The following is a 23,730-nucleotide window of genomic DNA, read 5'->3' as shown; positions in this document are numbered from 1 at the left end:
GGAGACTTGAGTTGTCCTCTGTCCATGTGTCTGTCCTTTTCACATTAACTGGGAACTAACTAAATCTCAAAAGAGACCATAGCTGGGATGTAGCATATAGTTGTTGCCAGATGGTATTTCAAAATAAGAGTCCTCATGCGTGACAAAATATCATCCAAAGACCCTCTCTGGTTGACCAAATGAAGGCAGGGCCAAACAAAAAGCCAAGCTTGGGAGAAAAGCCACCACCAGAGACATGGGGAAAGAGAGGAAAGAGAGAAGAAGAAGAAAGAGACGACAGTGTCTACAGATACAAAAAGAAGGAAGTGTTGAGAGAGGGCTTGTGGGTACGTACCAGGGAAAGCAGGGGTGGTCTGTCCGAGGGGGGTAAAGGGGGTTTGCTGCATAGCCAACTGGTGGAGCTTGGTCAACTGCTGAGGGGGGTAGGAGCGACAGTAGAACTAAGAGGTTATTGTAAGGTCACACAAGGTCACACCGACGAGAAATCAAGAACTTAAAACTAGAACAGTGAGGAGAAACAGTGAGGAGAGGAGGCATGACACATGGTGGTGGGAGTTGAGAGAGCAAAAGAGACAGACAGACAGACAGACAGACAGACAGACAGACAGACAGACAGACAGACAGACAGACAGACAGACAGACAGACAGACAGACAGAAAGACAGAGTGAAAGGAAGGGAGAGAGGTAGAGAGAGAGACAGACAGAAAGACAGAAAGACAGAGAGACGGACAAAAAAAAAGACAGACAGACAGACAGACAGACAGACAGACAGACAGACAGACAGACAGACAGACAGACAGACAGACAGACAGACAGACAGACAGAGCGAGAGAACGAGAGAGAGAGAGAGCGAGAGAGCGAGAGCGAGAGCGAGAGAGAAAGAGAACTTGAGAAGGACTTAGCCCAATGTGGTTGAGATGGGGTGTTATATTTGCTGCTTTATCTAGTTTGTAATAGCAGATGGATTGCATAATCAACAGAGATGCAGCTTTTTCACAGGAAAGATCAACACAGACAACTTGTTGCATTATAATATTTTCCATTGATTGGTAATGAAGACATCAACTAACTTCTTAACATTCTAATTTAATGCATTTATCTGTGATGCAATGTATGTGTGAACACTTCAATCTGGTTGGTTTTCTGTGTAAAGGTCCAGTAATTTGAGTTTTTTTGCAACATTTATCAAAACGTCTGACTCACTTCCCGAAATTGTCTGATTAAATAAATATACCCCAATACATGGTTGTAGCCTCCATTGTTATGGTGCCTAGGGTTGGAGTCTAATGGTTAACATACAGTAAATACTGCAATTGCAATCACAAACCTTATGAGCTAGACTTAAGTTTATGCAATTAGACAAAGCTAAGGAAAGAATGTTTCAATGTTTTATTTAAGATTAGCCATGACCGGTTTGGGGCTGAAACCGTGTGTTTAAATTTAGAACACAGAGAACACAGAACAATGTGATCTGACATGCACTGGCCAGTAACTTAAATCTATGTGAGATCCTTGTTTGTCATTTATTGTTGTTGCATCTAAAACTTCAAAAAATGTAACAACTCCTTGATTCAAAACTGTATTCAGGTAACTTTGGGGAAAATCGATGGTGCGTAACCATGATGGAACGATATGCTCGTCTTACAACGTGGATGACACATCAGTCCGAAATTCACAAATCCTGTATTTATTCTTTACAATTAATAATCTAGTAACATACAGTATAACTCAAGATTGACCACTCAAACCATTTCTTACAGTAAACCAGAGATGGGCAACCTTGCAAAGACCAACAAGACAACCTTCATGGGCCTGGCTGTCAGTCCAACAACACTTGGCCCATATAAAACTTTGCATTTGACAATTTTCCCTCACTGTCTATCATTGCCTTCAATAATGAGCGAGACGGATGCTTGAGAATCCCTCACCCTTTAAAGAGTAGCTTAAAGAGGGTGGGGAGGATGTCAAGGCCCTATTTGAGTGATTGTAATGTCAACCAATGGTTCCCCTGCCATCAATCACTGCCTTCTCCGAATTAAAGGATCTGACACGCGATAGCTCTCGAGATGCTCTCGAGACAGAGACAGATGAAGTTAAATTATTCATGGACCCTATGTAGAATATGATTTATCCTCCAGAAAAGATAGAACAAATATTATAATAAATATTAGGGTTAAACTCAAATATACTGATGAATAAAAAAACATTCTTTATTGATTTTCATTAAAAGTGGTATTATATTTCTTAATAATATTAGATATAGAAAATATTTGCTGGAATTAAGTCACATATGCAGCTTTCAAAAATATATGTGAATGTCTGCTCAATCCCAATTTATAACCGACTGAGTGCAGCATTACCACAAAAATGGAGGAGCCAAGTAGAAGAGGGAGAAGTTAGGGAACTTGTTTGTCTGCCATATATTAAAGATACAAACTGTCTGAAAATAATTGGCATAAATAGAAAAATATACCAGTTTCATTTGAGGACCAAAATGTTGACAGCTGTGCCATACAGGCTGCAAAATAAATGGGAAGAGATTTTCGATGGTTTATGAACAGATACAAAAAACACTTGATTCAACACAAGTTTGTCCATTTAAATTATTATACAAAATTCCTGCCACCAACGTAAATGGTATATACAGTTTCAAGAAAATGGATGTGAACCCTTTGGAAATACCTGGATTTTTGCAGAAATTGGTCATAAAATTTGATCTGAACTTCATCTAGGTCACATCAATAGACAAAACACAGTCTGCTTAAACTAATAACACACAAACAATTATACGTTATCATGTCTTTATTGAACACACCGTGTAAACATTCACAGTGCAGGGTGGGAAAAGTATGTGATAACTGGTTGACCCTCCTTTGGCAGCAATAACCTCAACCAAATGTTTTCTGTAGTTGCGGATTAGACCTGCACAACGGTCAGGAGGAATTCTGGACCATTCCTCTTTACAAAACTGTTTCAGTTTAGCAATATTCTTGGGATGTCTGGTATGAATTGCTTTCTTGAGGTCATGCCACAGCATCTCAATCGGGTTGAGTTCAGGACTGACTGGGCCACTATTTTCTTCTGCTGAAGGCGTTCTGTTGTTGGTTTACTTCTGTGTTTAGGGTCGTTGTCCTGTTGCATCACCCAACTTCTGTTGAGCTTCAATTGGCGGACAGACATTCTCCTGCAAAATGTCTTGATAAACTTGGGAATTAATTTTTCTGTTGATGATAGCAAGCTGTCCAGTGCCTGTGCCTTTTTTTCTCCACACATAGTGTTGTGTGTTCCCTCCAAACAACTGAACTGTAGTTTCATCTGTCCACAGAATATTTTGTCAGTAGCGCTGTGGAACATCCAGGTGCACTTTTGCAAACTTCAGACGTGCAGCAATGTTTTTGTGGACAGTAGTGGATTCTTCTTCCGTGGTGTCCTCCCATGAACACCATTCTTATTTAGTGTTTTACGTATCGTAGACTCGTCAACTAAGATGTTAGTATGTTCCAGAGATGTATGTAAGTCTTTAGCTGACACTCTAGGATTCTTCTTAACCTCACTGAGCATTCTGCGCTGGGCTCTTGCAGTCATCTTTGCAGGACGGCCACTCCTAAGGAGAGTAGCAACAGTGCTGAACTTTCTCCATTTATAGACAGCTTGTCTTACCGTGGTGAACATCAAGGCTTTTAGAGATACTTTTGTAACCCTTTCCAGCTTTATGCAAGTGAACAATTTTTAATCTTAGGTCTTCTGAGATCTCTTTTGTTTGAGGCATGGTTCACATCAGGCAATGCTTCTTGTGAATAGCAAACTCAAATTTTGTGAGTGTTTTTTATAGGGCAAGGCAGCTCTAACCAACATCTCCAATCTCGTCTCATTGATTGGACTCCAGGTTAGCTGACTCCTGACTCCAATTAGCTTTTGGGGTTAACATACTTTTTCTAACTTACACTGTGAATTTTTAAACAATGTATTCAATATAGACAATAATTTGTGTGTTATTGGTTTAAGCACAGTATGTTTTTCTATTGTTGTGACTTAAATGAAGATCAGCTCAAATTTGATAACCAATTTATGTGTAAATCCAGGTAATTCCAAAGGTTCACATACTTTTTCTTGCCACTGTATATGGGGCATACAACAATCTCAGCTCTGTAGATTTTGCTGCGAAGAGACATAATCATTTGATAATTTATTCTGGTATTGCCCCTATGTAGCTTGTTTCTGGTCAGGAATGGTTAAAAAATCACAACATTCACTTAAAATTAACCTAACAAAATAGCAGTGTTGGGCGATTTGGAAAGCCATAGTCAGTCAATAAATAATATTATAATACTTGTAAGAAAGGTTTTCATCTTTAGCTCACAATATGTGTATACTATGCAATTAGAAAGGTTTAAAATGTATGTAAAACTTCACAGCACAATTGAAAAATATATGGCACATGGAAACCAAACGAGGGTGGTCTATGGTGATAGGTGGAATGGGTTGAGAGTGGCTGAGGGGTGGGATTAAAGAGCTTATGTTCGGTAAATGTATTATTGTTATGTGATTGCTGTATATAAAAGTCCATGTATGTAACATGTATATGTAAAATGTATGTATATGTAGCATAAAAGATATGTGTCCTCCGAAGACGGGCGGTGGTGGAAGGGTTACATTTTTTAAAAACACACCAAAAAACATTGGAGACTTTGTATGGCCTTGTGGAATTTAGGAGGTGTCCACACCCAGACAACCAGTTCTATCACGTTCTACTTAGTCATAAATACTGCAACAGAGCACGACATCAGTCAAAAGCAATTTCCTGGGTGTGGAGACTGTTGGGTGTATGCAATTCTAAATTGGGGAAAAAATCACTCTAAACCAAAAACGTGTTCCTTAAGTGCCTCATTTTAAAATTGCAACAGGCCTAGACCTGAGATTGGAGGTTTCGGGAAGGCTTACACTGAGAACAATGTTGTATTAATATCACGGGTTAATATTAATAGGTGTAAGTCTAAGAAATGTGCAGACTTTTAACAGTAATAAGATCTGACAGCAGAGACTTGGAACTCACATCTGGGTGTGGGATGGCATATTGTCCCTGAATTGTGTAGGCCTGTATGGAGGAAGAAGAAACACAAAAACGGAAATATTATCATCTGTCTTCACAGGGAATACTTCTTATACATGTAACCCCAGAGACTACTCTGAAGTTCAATCATTATCTCAGACTTAAGTACTGTCTCATTCAATTGCCTAAATAGTATTTGTTTCCCTCAAAGGCATTTTATACTAGACAATGTTGCATAAATGTCATCCACCAAGTTTATATAAAATATGAACACTGAACAATTTCAAACCACTGTGAATGAACTAACATGACTTTCGAAAAACTTGCCTTATATGATATCCCTTTAATAGGTGATAGTCAACCACATGTTTGTACTGTGATGCCTTGACTATAACTACTATTCATTACATGTAATATCTTTGACTAATTTACAGTAGTGGTAGTGGATGAGTAGTTGTATTAGTAGCAGATGCAGTAATCAAAAATGTTAAAGGTAGAATCAGCGAATAGACGTTGCTACAAGCAGCACCGCAGATATTGAGATTAGCAAAATGTAAGACTTCGCTCTCACACAGTATCTGCACATGGGCACAGTTAAGCTTCATGCTATCCACAGCGTGGTAGCCAGGGCACCAAAACAGAGGAGGAGTTGAGCCTCTCGCTTCCACGCTCTTAGTTGTTGCTGAAAATGACTCACTATGCTGTTAACTTTCTGCATCTAGACTATATGTACAAAAGTATGTGGACACCGCTTCAAATGATTGGATTCGGCTATTTCAGCCACACCCGTTGCTGACAGGTGTATAACATCGATCACACGGCCATGCAATCTCCATAGACAAACATTGCCAGTAGAATGGCCTTACTGAAGAGCTCAGTGACTTTCAATGTGGCACCGTCATAGGATACCACCATTCCAACAAGTCAGTCCGTCAAATATCTGCCCTGCTCGAGCTGCTCCGGTCAACTGTAAGTGCTGTTATTTTGAAGTGAAAACATCTAGGAGCAACAACGTCAGTCCTCAGTTGCAACACTCACCTCCGAGTTCCAAACTGCCTCTGGAAGTAACTTCAGCACTAAAACTGTTAGTCGGGAGCTTCATGAAATGGGTTTCCATGCCCAAGCAGCCGCACACCATGCACAATGCCAATCGTCGGCTGGAGTGGTGTAAAGCTCGCCGCCATTGGATTCTGGAGCAATGGAAACGTGTTCTCTGGAGTGATGAATCACACCCATCTGGCAGTCCAACGGACTAATCTGAATTTGGCGGATGCTAGGAGAACGCTACCTGTCCCAATGCATAGTGCCGACTGCAAAGTTTGGTGTAGGTGTAATAATGGTCTGGGGATATTTTCCATGGTTTGGGCTAGGCCCCTTAGTTCCATTGAAGGGACATCTTAACGCTACAGCATACAGTCGTGGCCAAAAGTTTTGAGAATGACACAAATATCAATTTTCACAAAGTCTGCTGCCTCAGTTTGTATGATGGCAATTTGCATATACTCCAGAATGTTACAAATTAATTGCAAAGTCCCTCTTTGCCATGAAAATGGCAAAGATTCTCTCGTTAACACAGGTGTAAGTGTTGACGAGGACAAGGCTGGAGATCACTCTGTCATGCTGATTGAGTTCGAAAAACAGACTGAAAGCTTCAAAAGGAGGGTGGTGCTTGGAATCATTGTTCTTCCTCTGTCAATCATGGTTACCTGCAAGGAAACACGTGCCGTCATCATTGCTTTGAACAAAAGGGCTTCACAGGCAAGGGTATTGCTGCCAGTAAGATTGCACCTAAATCAACCATTTATCGGATCATCAAGAACTTCAAGGAGAGCGGTTCAATTGTTGTGAAGAAGGCTTCAGTGCGCCCAAGAAAGACCAGCAAACGCCAGGACTGTCTCCTAAAGTTGATTTAGCTGTGGGATCGGGGCTCCACCAGTACAGCGCTTGCTCAGGAATGGCAGCAGGCAGGTGTGAGAGCATCTGCACGCACAGTGGGGCGAAAACCTTTGGAGGATGGCCTGGTGTCAAGAAGGCCAGCAAAGAAGCCACTTCTCTCCAGGAAAAACATCAGGGACAGACTGATATTCTGCAAAAGGTACAGGGATTGTACTGCTGAGGACTGGGGTAAAGTAATTTTTCTGATTAATCCCCTTTCCGATTGTTTGGGGCATCCGGAAAAAAGCTTGTCCAGAGAAGACAAGGTGAGCACTACCATCAGTCCTATGTCATGCTAACAGTAGAGACCATTCATGTGTGGGGTTTCTTCTCAGCCAAGGGAGTGGGCTCACTCACAATTTTGCCTAAGAACACAGCCGTGAATAAAGAATGGTACCAACACATCCTCCGAGAGCAACCTCTCCCAACCATTCAGGAACAGTTTGGTGACAAAAAATGAATTTTCCAACATGATGGAGCACCTTGCATAAGGCAAAAGTGATAACTAAGTGCCTCGGGGAACAAACAATTGATATTTTGGGTCCATGGCCAGGAAACAGACAATTATTGTATGTCCAACATCAGTGCCCGACCTCACTAATGCTCTTGTGGTTGAACAGAAGCAAGTTCCCACAGCAATGTTCCAACATCTACTGGAAAGTCTTCCCAGAAGAGCGGGGGCTGTTATAGCAGCAAAGGGAAGACCAACTCCATATTAATGCCAATGATTTTGGAATGAGATATTCACCGAGCAGGTGTCCACATATTTTGGTCATGCAAGTTGCTACATTGTATTTACTTCAGCTTGGACACTTTTTCTGTACTTTGTTCTTGGTACTTGAATGAGGAAGTCAACATTGGAAGCCCCAAAATGTCCACATACTTTTGGCCATGTAGTTTATCTACCTCAATTACCCCGTACCACTGGACATCGACTTGGTACTGGTACCCCGTGTATATAGCCAAGTTATCGTTGCTCATTGTGTATTTATTCCTTGTTATTATTTTAGAATTGTTTCTATTTTTCTATCATTTAAAAAAAAAAATCACTGCATTGTTGGGAAGGGCTTGTAAGTAATAATTTCACTGTTAGTCTACACCTGTTCTTCATGAAGCATGTGACAAATACAATTTGATTTGATTTATTGTTAAGGATTCCCCCCGGACGAGAAAGTTTTTTACATTGCACCAAGTATATTCTTTGATGTTGCCCATGTACATATGTGCTTAAGGGAGTATCTTACTTTGACATTTTCAAGCAGATTTTGAACTTGATAATCTACAGAAAGCGTAACATGGTCGCTCCTGTTCTTGATGCCACATGACCTGTTACAGTTTGTGCATATATATTGTTGTGTTGGATTACCCTGTTTCTGACTCCCTATATATATTCACAAAAAGTGCACAGAAAATGTAGTTCTGATCTACTACTTAAAATGCTTGAAGGCCTTACTAAACAAATAGTTAGTAGCTGGCAGCGTAGTTGCACAGAATATGTCAATGATTCATTTTATCTCTGTCCAAGCAACTTTGATCAAGGCTGTTATAGCAGCAAAGGGGACACCAACTCCATGTTAATGCCAATCATTTTTGAATGAGATGTTCTACGAGCAGGTGTCCACATACTTTTGGCAATATAGTGTACGTCATATCGCTGAGTCTACCTTTAAAAAGATGATAACAAGTCATCAGGAATGTTAAAAGGATATTATATATTTTTGAAAGAGGAGGGGTGCACTGTACAAGTAGAGCTTGCATGCAAGTCATTAGTTAGGAGTGTTTTGAAACACAATCTGAACTTAAATTCTCTCTTTCGATGGTTAACCCACAAAGGTGTTTTAAAAAGTCCAATAGCCATGCTGTTCATTTCGGCCCTGACATCCTAAAGGACCCCTCGTCGTGTTAATAGTCCAATAGCCATGCTGTCCAATAGCCATGCTGTTCATTTCGGCCCTGACATCCTAAAGGACCCCTCGTCGTGTTAATAGTCCAATAGCCATGCTGTCCAATAGCCATGCTGTTCATTTCGGTCTTGACATCCCAAAGGACCCCTCATTTTGCAGGTAATTCTTCCAACCCCCCATCCCAACCCCCGGTTATCATTTCAATGCTACTGTCAAGAGGTGGACTTGAAATGAATAGAACAGAATTAAGTGAAAGTCGGAACGAAAACCTCTGTGAACAGGGGTCCTAAAGCACCACCGTTGCAAACTATAATGGCCCTCTATTGAGTAGTAATCTGCGACAAGGTCCTTCACTATATCCCTCCCTCCCTCTTGGCCTAGCTTTACCCTGCCTTACATTTAGGTTGCGGCAAAGTTCACAGCCACAGGCCGTGATAGTCTATACGTCATATAGACGTCCACGACTAGATAAGAGCCAATCAAACAAGGTTTGTTAGAATGTAATAAAGGGCCACGCTGACTATCGTGGCTGCTCTGAACGTTGTACATTGGGGCTTTACAAGAAGGGGGGCCGGAATGCGAGTGAGTGTGAAGGTGAGAAAACCTGAGTGCACTAACAGGCAGTGGCTGGTGCTGGAATAAAAGGCTGATGTTGGCTGCGGATGCCACCAGCAGCTCGGCTCTTACCTGGCCACCTGAAAAAATGACGGGGGTGGAGGCGGGCTTTGGGCGGTAGGGAATGGTGGCACCTTTCGGTGGGGACTAGGAGAAGAGGAAGAGGGAAGACACAGAAAGAGCGTTAGACCAGGACTGAGTGTGTGGCCGTGGGTTTGACAAGAGAGACGAGGGAGACAAAGATTACATCAGATTACATGTCACCGAAATTGTGCATTATAGAGGGATTAGGGTGCCGTTTCAGACAGGTGTGTTTTCCCAGCCCGGTGTTTTTGTGAGGAGTTTGTCTGTCCCTGACTAGCATTCTACTCGCCATATCTTGAAAAAAGCTGCATGTGCTAACAGCAAAAACCACATGGAATCTGATCTTTTGAGTTTTGACTTATTCCACATTTTCGTATGTAGTTCTCCATCCTGATACAATTCCGATGTTCCATTAGCAACCTCAGATCAGATGTTGTTTTTTTTGCGTGACCTGCCGTTACCACAACAACCCCCCAAAACATTAAAGGAACACTGACAGGAAATGAGCATTGCATCTGTGTGATATTTCAGAGGCCACATCAGTGTGAATGTGCAAATCTGATATGGGTCACAGAAAACTGAGTGTGGAAAGTCAGAAAAAAATATTGGATATGAAAAAATATTGGGCTCTTAGAAAAGATGTATAAACACAGCCTTAGAGAGCTGCTTGAGTAAGACACACTATATATTAATGTGGCAGTACACATACACTTTGGGTGATGATTAACTCCATCAGATTGTAGCACTAGCCTTTGTAAGACAAAAGCTACATGTCAGTTTAACTGGTTACCAGACAAGAATAATCTGTACATTAGTAAGTAGACTATCAACCAGCAGCGCTTGACTTGGGCAGGAGCTCACCGGAGTTGAATACTGGTACCTCAAATTTTCTACTGCTTGAACTCCTGTTTATAGAATATGCTCCTGCACCTAAATATAAACACATCGGCATCCAAAATGAGTAACGGAACCTATTTCAGTTCAACCAGGAACAAGAAATTGTTGACTTCGATGGGGAAAATTGGGGCAATAATAACTAGTTGACTGATTCGATCAAACGCTGTGTCTCGACCACATTTCTGAGTTAAAGGCAAAATAACACTCTTCCCATGTTGTGAGGTAGGATATTTGAATTAAGGTTTTATTTCTAAATGTGATGTTCATTTAAAATGATTGAATTGATTCATCCAGGTCTCTCTGTCAGAGCACACACACGTTGGTTTTTTCTTACCCCTGAAACTTCTGGAACTACAAAGTTGTTACTGGGGAATTACTATATTATGTTCAGTCCATTATGTCAGATTTTTTTTAACCATCACAGCAGGAGTATTTTGGAAGGTGACTAGGGACAGAGACCATTCAGTGTGCCAGCAGTAGCATGGCTCTCTCTGTCTCTTTGTTCTGGCTATGTGGGTTTTTGTGGCTAGATTCCCATTTTATTGCACTGAAAATGTCCTCTCCCTCCAACATACTTTACCTCCAGCATGACCACACAGATTTGTTTGACACACTGGATTATGGCTTCAGGGGTCCCAGAGATTGTCACGGCACGCTCTGTGGAGTTAGGCAGCATGTCCCCTGCCACCTGAACCTGTGCCCCTGTGGACTGGGGAGAGATGGCACAGTGAGACATAGTTTCAATTCAATTCACTTACTGTAAATTGACCTTATTTATCTCGCATCTTGAGCTCCTGAGTAAAGACAATCAACATGTACAGATCACATTGATATTGGAAATAACAACATAAGGTCACTCACAAAGACACAGAGCCATTGACAACTCAAGTCACACGGTGAGGGGCATTGACTAGTATGACACGTTTGTTGGGTTTATTTAGTATAGGCAACAGTCATAAGACAGAAGTGAAGTATAGTCAATTGAGGACTGAGCAAGTGCACACTTCTGGTAGAAGGGTAAAGAATCCGAATGCAAACAATCTTGGCATCATCTTGATTCCATGATCCATGTCTGATGTTCATGGTATAGCCTGCTACTGTACCTGTACTGTACCGTACCTCTCTCATCTCCTTTATCTTGGATCCACCCTTCCCAATGAGAGATCCACACTGGCTGGCTGGCACCACCAGACGCAGAGTAACAGGGGGCTTGCTGGTGGCTGGACTGTTGCTCATGGAATTGATTATATCCTGGAATGGGATATAATCTGGTCAAGCATAAGAAACAGTTGCCTGTGTAAAACATATTTTACTTTGATGTTTACGACACCTTCTTTCCACGGCCATTTATGTTTCTCCCTTTTGTTGGCAAATCGGTTTTGTTGGACCACGGTTAAAGAAAGTAAAGGAGGTTATTCTTCATAATATATATATTTTTTTGCCTAAATGTTAAATGCTTTTATTAAATTGGCATACCCACAGGGATTAAAAATAGAAAAACCTGGCAAACTTTTTGGCTTCACATACAGGCTTCACAAACAAATTGTTTCTATTAATCCCTGTTACTATGCCAAACTAATTAAGACATTTTATATTATTTCAAGGTTGAAGAGTGCCTTGAATTCTTCTGAATATGAAGACAAAATCAGCAACCCTCCCAAGTAGAGCACCATCTGAAGCTATTCTCTATGTGTCCTCACCCATTCAGTGGTAGCACTCCTGCCTCTGCGTATAGCAGTTACTTAGGACAAGAGAAATGATGATACCTCCTCAAATTTATAGGCAATCATGGCAAAGGCCTTAAAGATGGCGTCTGTTGGGCCGGTGATGGTGACGATCCTCTCGGGGCAGTTGCCCTCAGATATGTTGATTCGTGCTCCGCTCTGTGAATAATAACAGACGTCATTATGAGCAGCCCTTGGATTCATTGTAACTCTCATGATAAAAGTGTATAATGGAAGAAAAGAGGGATTGACAACGCACCTCCTCGCGCATTTTCTTCACTGTTTCCCCTTTCTGGTATAAAAACATTAAATGTTTACAGTAATCTCAAGTAATTATATATTTTTTCTGATACAGTGCGTCAGGTAACTATTATTCTTGTGATTGTGTTATGTACAAGTGAGTGATAAATACGAACTCTTGCATACCTTGCCAATAATACTTCCAACCTCCTAATACAAATAAGGGAACATAAACATAAAATAGTAGTTGTTATTAACATTTTAAGGTCATCTCAATGCTAACAATAAGGTTATTGACACTGCTTTGGTAACACGTCATATTAAGGTTCCTTAATAAATCATTTATAAACACTTTGTAAAGAGTTTACTTAACATTTTTTTTAATTAGTAAATTATTTATTTAATAAGGTATTTGATCATAGTATGTTCACAATTTGTAAAGGATTTATAATGAACTACTAATGTACTTAACCAGCTACAGTTGGAGTCGGAAGTTTACATACACTTAGGTTGGAGTCATTAAACCTCCACAAATGTCTTGTTTACAAACTATAGTTTTGGCAAGTCGGTTAGGACATCTACTTTGTGCATGACACAAGTAAGTTTTCCAACAATTGCTTACAGACAGATTATTTCACTTATTCACTGTATCACAATTTCAGTGGGTAAGAAATGTACATACACAAAGTTGACTGTGCCTTTAAACAGCTCCTCAATTCCAGAAAATGATGTCATGGCTTTAGAAGCTTCTGATAGGCTAATTGACATAATTTGAGTCAACTGGATGTGTACCTGTGGATGTATTTCAAGGCCTACCTTCGTACTCAGTGCCGCTTTGCTTGACATCATGGGGAAATCAAAAGAAATCAGTCAAGACCTCAGAAAAAAATGTGTAGACCTCCACAAGACTGGTTCATCCTTGGGATACATTTCCAAATGCCTGAAGGTACCACGTTCATCTGTACAAACAATAGTACGCAAGTATAAACACCATGGGACCACGCAGCCGTCATACCGCTCAGGAAGGAGACGCGTTATGTCTCCTAGAAATGAACGTACTTTGGTGCGAAAAGTGAAAATCAATCCCACAACAACAGCAAAAGACCTTGTGAGATGCTGGAGGAAACAGGTGCAAGTAAACAAGGAACAAGGAAACAGGTGCAGGTGCAAGTATCTATATCCACAGTAAAACGAGTCCTATATCGACATACCCTGAAAGGCCTCTCAGCAAGGAAGAAGCCACTGCTCCAAAACCGCCATAAAAAAGCCAGACTACGGTTTGCAACTGAACATGGGGACAAAGATCGTACATTTTGGAGAAATATCCTCTGGTCTGATGAAACAAAAATAGAATTGTTTGGCCATAATGACCATCATTATGTTTGGATGAAAAAGCGGGATGCTTGCAAGCCGAAGAACACCATCCCTACTGTGAAGCACGGGGGTGGCAGCATCATGTTGTGGGGGTGCTTTGCTGGAAGAGGGACTGGTGCACTTCACAAAATAGATGCCATCATGAGGGAGGAAAATTAATGATATTGAATATAATATATAATATATATATAGATATATTGAAGCAACATCTCAAGACATCAGTCAGGAAGTTAAAGCTTGGTTGTAAATGGGTCTTCCAAATGGACAATGACCCCAAGCATACTTCCAAAGTTGTGGAAAAATAAGGACAACAAAGTCAAGGTATTGGAGTGGCCATCACAAATCCCTGACATCAATCATGTAGAAAATTTGTGGGCAGAACTGAAAAAGCGTGTGCGAGCAAGGAGGCCTACAAACCTAATCAGCTCTGTCAGGAAAAATGGGCCAAAATTCACCCAACTTATTGTGGGAATCATGTGGAAGGCTAACCGAAATGTTTGACCCAAGTTAAACAATTTAAAGGCAATGCTACCAAATACTAATTGAGTGTATGTAAACTGCTGATCCACTGGGAATGTGATGAAAGAAATAAAAGCTTAAATAAATAATTCTCTACTATTGTTCTAACATTTAACATTCTTAAAATAAAGTGGTGATCCTAACTGACCTAATACTGTGAATTTTTACTGGGATTTCAACTGGGTTGAGATGGTGTGATTGTGGAGGACAGGTCATCAGATGCAGCATCCCATCACTCTCCTTGGTCAAGTAGCCCTTACACAGCCTGGTGGTGTGTTTTGCTTCATTATCCTGTTAAAAAACAAATGATAGTCCCACTAAGCGCAAACCAGATGGGATGGTGTATCGCTGTAGAATACTTTGATAGTTATGCTGGTTATGTGTGCCTTAAATTCTGAATAAATCACTGATAGTGTCACCAGAAAAGCACCCCCACACCATCACACCTCCTCCTCCATGCTTCACGGTGGGAACCACACATGCCAAGATCATCCATTCACCTACTCTGCGTCTCACAAAGACACGGCGGGGTTGGAACTAAAATTCTCACATTTGGAATCATCAGACCAAAGGACAGATTTCCACCTGTCTAATGTCCATTGCACGTGTTTCTTTGCCCAAGCAAGTCTCTTGTTCTTATTGTGGTCCTTTAATAGTGGTTTCTTTGCAGCAATTTGACCGTGAAGGCCTGATAAATGCAGTCTCCTCTGAACAGTTGATGTTGAGATCCGTCTGTTACTTGAACTCTGTGAAGCATTTATTTGGGCTGCAATCTGAGGTGCAGTTAAATCTAATGAACTTATCCTCTGCAGCAGATGTAACTCTGGTTCTTCCTTTCCTCTGGCAGTCCTCATGAGAGCCAGTTTCATCATAGATCTTGATGGTTTTTGTGACTGCACTTGAAGAAACCTTCAAAGTTCTTGAGATCTTCAGTACTGACTGAACTTCATGTCTTAAAGTAATGATGGCATTCCATGTGACTACCTCACGAAGCTGGTTGAGAGAATGCCAAGCGTGTGCAAAGCTGTCATCAAGGGAAAGGGTGGCTATTTTGAAGAATCTCAAAAATTCAATATATTTTAATTTGTTTCACACTTTTTGGGTTACTATGTGATTCCATTTGTGTTATTTCATAGTTTAGATGTCTTCACTATTATTCTACAATGTAGAAAAGAGTAAAAAATAAAGAAAAACCATGGAATGAGTAGGTTTGTCCAAACTTTTGACTGGTACTGCATGTGAATTCATACTTTCTCATCTTTTGGTTGCTAGAGACGTGACCCAGTCATTTGTTCGATAACTTCGATATTTATGTACGCCACCCAGTCTTTTGTTATTTATGTTACATTATGTTACATTCTCGCTGGCAATGATCTTATCCCTTGCTTGCTAGCTAGCCATCTAGCTACAGCTCACACAGTCATGACCTCTGCAGCCAGAATAACAATTAAGCTGTTGTTTTCTATTGACATTAATTTGTATACATCCATACCAATGAGTTGATAATGCAGATTTTGCCTGGCATAGCTATCAAAGTTTGCTTTCTCGTCAGGACACTCGTCAACACTGACTGTTAATTATGAGGAGATCGCATAGCATTTTAAATAAAAGGCTAGAAGAGAGATACATTTTTTCTTCTTGCAAAGCTGCCAATATGATGACCAAATTCAAAAATATCCGTTGCTGAAAACAGCTGGTCAAACTAAAAACATGTTGGAGGATTTGACATCTTTGGGGTTAGCCGTGAAGGTTACTGGAGAAATTCATTCTCGTCACTGACCATGTTAGGTCATTAGATGCACCCCAAAAATATGTCTCTGCAAAAACAAATCAATGCTAGCTAGCTAGCTATGTTTTTTCCTCGTCGGACCTGCGTTTACAACTCATTGAATTTAAGTTTGTGTAGTTATTGGTTTAGCTTTCTATAAGTTTGTAGCAAATATGGTCTGCATGTGTAGGCGCTTACTATGTCATGATTGCAATCTTTTCTATGTCATGATTACTATCTTTTCCTACTGTCCCAACATCTTTTCCTACTGTCCCGTTGTCCAGCTTTAATGTCCATTCTATAATGCCCTTCTAGCCAATCAGAAACGAGTATTCAACAACGCTGTGGTATAAAAAAATGAATTATTGTCAACTCATAAGGTTATTTTTAGGCATTTGGTAATGGCTGATTAATCCTTTCAACACCATGTCTCTAGGTGGCAATTTCCGCCTAATTGTTACTCATGGTTTGACTCACCATTTCTTTACATATTTGTAAATGTATTTATGTATATCATCAATGAGATAATTATTAATTGTTAATGAGTCAAATAAAATACATTTTTATTTGTCACATGCTTCGTAAAAAACAGGTCAAGACTAACAGGGAAATATTTTCTTATGGGCCCTTCCCAACAATGCATAGAGAATAACACAATGAGCAAATACATATTGAGTAAGGATAACTGGGCTATATACTTGGGCTAGCAGGACCAAGTCGATAGTGCAAGGTTAAGACCTAATTGAGGTAGAAATGTAGATATAGGTAGGGGGAAAGTGACGAGGCAACAGGAGAGATAATAATGATTCAAAGGAGTTAGTCCAAAGACAAAGTCAAAAGAGGGTCAATGCAGATAGTCCGGGTAGCTTTTTGGTTAACTATTTAGTAGTCTTATGGCTTGGGGGTAGAAGCTGTTCAAGGTCCTGTTAGTTACAGAATTTTTAGGGCCTTCCTCTGACACCGCCTGAAATAGAGGTCCTGAATGGCAGGGAGCTCTGCCCCAGTTATGTACTGGTACCCTCTGTAGCGCCTTGGGGTCGGATGCCAAGCAGTTGCCATACCAAGCTGTGATGCAGCCAGTCATGATGCTCTTAACGATGCAGCTGTAGGGCCTATGCAAAAATATTTTCAGTCTCCTGGGGGGGGAAGAGGCGTTGTCGTGCCTTCTTCATGACTATGTTGGTGTGTGTGGACCATGTTAATTCCTTAGTGATGTACACACTGAGGAACTTGAAGCTCTCTACTATCTCCTCTACAGCCCTGTCGATGTGGATGGGGGCATGCTCGGCTCCCGTTTCCTGTAGTCCACGATCAGCTCCTTTCTCTTGCTGACGTTTGAGGGAGAGGATGTTGTTCTGGCACCACACTGCCAGGTCACTGACCTCCTCTCTATAGGCAGTCTCATCGTCGTCTGTGATCAGGCCTACCACCGTCATGTCATCAGCAAACTTAATGATGATGTTGGAGTCGTGCGCGGCCACAAAGTCGTGGGTGAACAGGGAGTATAGAAGGGGCATAAGCACGCACCCCTGAGGGGCCCCTGTGTTGAGGGTCAGCGTGGTGGAAGTATTGTTGCCTTCCCTCACTTCCCTCACTTAGTGATAACCTTGAAGGGCACTATGGTGTTAAACGCTGAGCTGTAGTCAATGAACAGCATTGTCACATAGGTGTTCCTCTTCTCAAGGTGTGAGGTGGCATTGTGGAGTACAACAGAGATTGTGTCATCTGTGGACCTGTTTGGGCAGTATGCAAATTGCAGTTGGACCAGAGTGTCTTGGATGATGGTGTTGATGTGAGCCATGACCAGCCTTTCAAAGCACTTCATGGCTGCAAATGTGAGTGCTACGGGCGATAGTCATTTAGAAAGGTTACCATGCCGTTCTTGGGCACAGGGACTATGGTGGTCTGCTTGAAACATGTACTGTAGGTATTACAGACTGGGTCAGGGAGAGGTTGAAAATGTGAAAAAGTGAAGGGCACCCGCCAGCTGGTCAGAGCATGCTTCGAGTACGCGTCCTGGTAATTCCTAGTAATGCGCCCTGGTAATGCGGCCTTCTGAATGTTAACCTGTTTAAAGGTTTTACTCACATCGGCTATGGGGAGCGAGTTTACAGAGTCGTCGGGAACTGCTGGTGCTCTCATGCATGGTTCAATGTTGCTTGCTTCGAAGCGAGCATAGAAGGCATTTATACTGAACAAAAATATAAACGCAACATGTAAAATGTTAGTCCCATTTTTCATGAGCTGAAATAAAATAACCCAGAAATATTCCATATGCACAAATAGCTTATTTATCTCAAATGTTGCGCACAAATTTGCTTACATCCTTGTTAGTGAGCATTTCTCCTTTGCCATGATAATCCATACACTTAACAGGTGTGGCATTTCAAGAAGCTGATTAAACAGCATGATGATTATAAAGGGACAATAAAAGGCCACACTAAAATGTGCAGTTTTGTCACAGATGCCTTGTGTTTTGAGGGAGCATGCAATTGTCATGCTGACTGCAGGAATGTCCACCAGAGCTGTTGCCAGAGAATTGAATGTTCAACGTCCAATGTTCAATGAGCCAACTTCGTCTGAGTCCAGCCACCCGGACAGCTGATGAAACTGCGGGTTTGCACAACCGACACATTTCTGCAAAAACTGTCAGAAACGATCTCAGGGAAGCTCATCTGCATGCTCGATGTCCTCACCAGCGTCTTGACCTGACTGCTGTTCGTCATCGTAACCGACTTCTGTGAGCAAATGCTGACCGTCAATGGCCACTGGCACACTGGAGAAGTGTGCTTTTCACGGATTAATCCCGGTTTCAGCTGTACCGGGCAGATGGCCAACAGCATGTATGGCGTCGTGTGAGCGAGTGGTTTGCTGATGTCAATTTTGTGAACAGAGTGCCCCATGATGGCGGTGGGGTTATGGTATGGGCAGGCATAAGCTATGGACAACAAACAACATTGCATTTTATCAATGGCAATTTGAATGCTCCGTGACAAGATCCTTAGGCCCATTGTTGTGCCATTCATCCGCTAGCATCACCTCATGTCGCAAGGATCTGTACACAATTCCTGGAAGTGCGTTCCAGTTCCCGCTAGTATCCAGCAACTTTGCACAGCCATTGAAGAGGACCGGGACAAAATTCCACAGACCACAATCAACAGCCTGATCAACTCTATGAGAAGAAGATGTGTCGGAATAGATGAGGCAAATGGTGGTCACACCAGATACTAACTAGTTATCTGATCCATGCACCTACCTTATTTTTAAGGTTATTGTGACCAACAGATGCATGTCTGTAATCCCAGTTATGTGAAATCCATAGATTAGAGCCTAATACATTTATTTCAATTGAATTATTTCCTTATTTTAACAGTAACAGTCTTTGAAATTGTTGCATGTTGCATTCATATTTTTGTTTAGTGTAGCTCATCTGACTCACTGGGCAGCTCGCGACTGGGTTCCCCTCTGTAATCCGTGATAGTTTGCCAGCCTTGCCACATCCAATGAGGTCGTAGCGGGATTTCTTATAAGCATCCGGATTAGTGTCCCGCTCCTTGAAAGCGACAGCTCTAGCCTTTAGCTCAGTGCGGATGTTGTCTGTAATCCATAGCTTCTCGCTGGAATATGCTGGAATATGTATGTACAGTCATTGTGGGGACGAAATCGTCGATGCACTTATTAATGAAGCTGGTGGCTGAGGTGGTAAAATACTCAATGTTATTGGATGAATCCTGCAACATATTCCGGTCTGTACATGTGAAACTGTCCTGTAGTTTAGCATCCGCTTCATAAGACCACTTTCGTATTGAGCTCGTCACTGGTACTTCCTGTTTGAGTTTTTGCTCGTAAGTAGGAATGACATGCTGGTAAAAATAAGCAGGTAAAAATTTGGTAAAACTGATTTCAGTTGCCCTGCATTAAAATCAATGGAAGTGCCACCTAATGCATTTGCATTTTCTTGTTTGCATCTGTGCATTTATAAATGTGAATACATGCACTTACTAATACCTCAGTTGATGATTAATGTAGATCCTTATAAACCACTTCTAAACCATTTAATCTAAAGTGTGCACTATATATATACTTTCTGAGCATTTATAAATGACTTGCTCCTCCCCAAAAGCTGGCCACATTAGTAGACATTACCTGATGCTCCACGCTAGCCTAGCATGCTTAAAAAAGGTAGTTTAATAAAAACATATATATTTTATCGATTTTGCAGCTTGGATAATGGGGAAGTTAGGAGTACAGCGACACCTTCCATCCCTGGATTGGGGTACATTTTCAAGCAATATCCCTTGTCTATCACCGCGGTGAAAACATTTTGGCATAGGACTGAACTTCAAGTGAGTATACAAAACATTAAGAACACCTGCTCTTTCCATGACACAGACTGACCAGGTGAATCCAGGTGAAAGCTATTATCCCTCAATGATGTCACTTGTTAAATCCACTTCAATCAGTGTAGATGAAGGGGAGGAGACAGGTTACACAAGGATGTTTAAGCCTTGAGACAATTGAGACATGGATTGTGTATGTGTGCCATTCAGAGTGTGAAAGTGCAATAACAAATATTAAAGTGCCTTCGAACAGGGTATGGTAGTAGGTGCCAGATGCACCAGTTTGTGTCAAGAACTGCAACGCCCCTGGGTTTTTCACGCTCAACAGTTTCCCGTGTATATCAAGAACGGCCCACCAGGCTATTCTGAGGGGGGGGTTCTAATCACGCCTGCTCCCGCTCTCCCTCGTGCGCCAGGCTCCCAGCATTACGTACTCCTGCCACCATCAGTACGCACACCTGCCTTTCCCCGTCACATGCATCAGCGTATTATTGGACTCACCTGGACTCAATCACCTGTTTTTTACCTCCCCTATATTTGTTAGTTTCCCACCTCTGTTCCCCGCTGCTGCATTAATTGTCAATTGTCGATGTATACCCGTTTGCTGACGCTGCTCCTGTCTTGTTCTCTATCTATTCCTAATTAAATGTCAACTCCCCGTACCTGCTTCTCCACTCCAGCGTCGGTCGTTACGGGTTCCTAATGGTTGTTTGGCATAATCAGTGTGTATAGTGCAGATTAGGGGCTGCAAAGTAGTTGATTAATAATTTGTCAATGGTTTATAAGGATTTACGTTAATCATCAACTGAGGTATTAGTAAGTGCATGTACTCACATTTACAAATGCACTCATTACCAATTAATAAATATCCCATTCATGAAATATTATAAATACATTTAAAGATATGTAAATAAATGCTCAGTCAAAATATGAATCAACCATTAACAAATGCCTTATAAATAATCAAAAGAGTTGACAATAACTCCTTTATAGCTGGTTTATAAGTACATTATTAATAATTTACACATTGTGAACATACTATGATCAAACACCTTATTATTTATCTTATGAATCATTAATACATCGTTTAAAATAGTGTTGATAAATGCGTAAATGACTTAAAATATTGCTTATTGACATTTACAAATGTAAGAACAATGATTAATATATGGTAAGTACACTTTATAAACTGCTTATAAATGGTTTAATAAGGAGCCTTAATATAAAGTGTTACCACAGCTTTTCGAGGCATCCCTTCATATTCACTAGCAAAGAGCCCAAGTGGCAATTGCAATGTACTTGCAAAGGTCGAACAGCTACCCAATCTAACTGTTGCCAAATTAAAATATGCATGCAATCACTCTCTATCATCTTGGTATGGTGCAGTACGACTAGGGAAGCTGGGCAGTGATGGCTTTGAGCGCTAACACTCACCTCTCCTCCATGGTCACATGCACTCAGCATCACCCAGAAGGACAGCAGCTGAGTCACCGGCAGCCAGCTTGCCAATTAACAACAACAATCATTCCAACCACATTTCCATCTAGCTTCTGTTTGGTTGTGAGATAACATTATAGTGTAGGAGATTACTATTTTTTATTTTAATTTATGTTTTATAAACGATTTCAAAACATACACATCCAAATGAAAAGGTCGTACAAACATCGACTACATCACACCTGCCCAGATCCACTAGCACCCACCCCCATATCCAACGCCCGCATGAAGACTAGAGATTGCTTACTTTGCCGTGCATGAGGAGGCGGATGGTGAGGGTGACATTGAGCCCGCCCTCTGGCTGGACTTTGTTGGGTTCCATAATGGGAGTGGATGTGAAGAGAGGAGGAGTGTGGTCGTGAAGAGGGTTTCCTCAGGAATGGGAGGAGTGTGATGGTACAGAAGCCAGCCAGTCACCTGGAACACAACAAGGAGATACCAACATACCCAGAAAGGTTAGGTCATTCAATCAGCTAATCAAAGTTTAGGTCGAGTGACTGATTTTAGACATGAGTACCCAATTCTTCCATACAGAACACGACAATAATAACCATTCATGTTGGGTCCATTTAATTTGGATTCCAGACAATTTAGTACATACATGTAATTTCAGTTTACATGAAGGAGATTGTCTATAATAACATTTCAAAAAGTCAATTTAAAATCTAATTGGGTTTCATTCCAGCCATGTTCTGAAATAGCTGGAATTGACTTTGATGCTGGTCTAATCTGCTTGAATAGATATGACGGATCATCTTCATGAGAGTTTATAACACAAGAGGGAGCACCTCTCAAACTGTATTCAGGACAGGCTTCTCAGATGTTGTTACAAGTAGGATCAAATGAATCAATAAGAAAAGTTTTACAACGAACACATGAAATTAGTGACCATCCCAAGTAGATCTCAACTCAATCGTACACTTGCCACTGTACTTTTACCATTTTTAAAACACCTTTAACATCCGGCATTGGCAGACAGACTTCTCAGCAAGAGGGGGTTTTCAGTGCATCAGTGCTGGAAAGTGATTTAAAGCCACAGTCTAAAAATGATTTCAGCAGCCTTTCTAAGATCCTATAATCATATTTCACAGGACTGCGCTGAAGCTCAAATTGCATAGTGACAGCAAATCCATCACCTCCACACTTGGCTATGAATTTCGGGAAGGGTTGGGGACTAACTGATTACATGTAATCACTAACATGTAATCTGATCACGGAAAACAATCGCTGTAACATTAGTTATGTTAACAGTTAAAACATTGTAATCAGATTACAGATACTTTTTAAAAAACTAGATGATTACTTATTGGACTACTTTTACATTCAGAAGGGATGTTTGTGAAGGGTACTGAGTTTGCATAATCCAAAAGTTATGTTACTGTTTAAAATGTTGGTCAGGTAACTAGTTACTGTAACAGAGAAAGTAGCCTACCCAACCCTGATTAGAAAGTAGCCTACCCAACCCTGATTTCGGGGCTTCCAATTTTGACTTCCTCATTTAAGTACCTGGATCAAAGTACAGAAAAAGTGTCCAAGCTCACCTGAAGTCAATACAATGTAGCAGCTTACATACACTACATGACCAGAAGTATCTGTACACCTGCTCATTAAAAATCTCATTCCAAAATGATGGACATTTATATTTAGTTGGTCCCCCTTTGCTGCTATAACAGTCTCCACTCTTCTAGGAAGGCTTCAACTAGATGTTGGAACATTGCTGCGGAACCTGCTTCCATTCAGCCACAAGATTATTAGTGAGGTCGGGCAGTGATGTTGGGCGATT

General features: G+C 41.1%; 1 protein-coding gene across 6 annotated transcripts in view; it reads right to left on the bottom strand.

The window, feature by feature from the left end:
• Positions 1-23,730, bottom strand: part of pcbp3 (poly(rC) binding protein 3) — a 153,900-nt gene that overhangs the window by 37,217 nt on the left and 92,953 nt on the right. For 2 of the 6 annotated variants that reach the window (XM_023981665.2, XM_023981663.2), the window contains exons 5-13: positions 22,195-22,364; positions 12,636-12,659; positions 12,469-12,501; positions 12,252-12,368; positions 11,605-11,736; positions 11,066-11,194; positions 9,577-9,651; positions 5,054-5,095; positions 335-413 (exon numbers count right to left, since the gene is read on the bottom strand). In XM_023981665.2, coding sequence (XP_023837433.1) covers positions 335-413; positions 5,054-5,095; positions 9,577-9,651; positions 11,066-11,194; positions 11,605-11,736; positions 12,252-12,368; positions 12,469-12,501; positions 12,636-12,659; positions 22,195-22,269 — 706 coding nt within the window. In that variant the 5' untranslated portion in view covers positions 22,270-22,364. Of the gene's footprint in view, positions 1-334; positions 414-5,053; positions 5,096-9,576; positions 9,652-11,065; positions 11,195-11,604; positions 11,737-12,251; positions 12,369-12,468; positions 12,502-12,635; positions 12,660-21,884; positions 21,952-22,194; positions 22,365-23,730 lie in introns of those variants that run through there. The other 4 variants (XM_023981666.3, XM_023981664.2, XM_070437567.1 and 1 more) reach the window with 3 other exon arrangements.

Source organism: Salvelinus sp. IW2-2015, linkage group LG36, assembly GCF_002910315.2.
Source record: "Salvelinus sp. IW2-2015 linkage group LG36, ASM291031v2, whole genome shotgun sequence".
Classification (NCBI taxonomy): domain Eukaryota; kingdom Metazoa; phylum Chordata; class Actinopteri; order Salmoniformes; family Salmonidae; genus Salvelinus; species Salvelinus sp. IW2-2015.
This window is presented reverse-complemented; position numbering and strand designations above follow the sequence as displayed.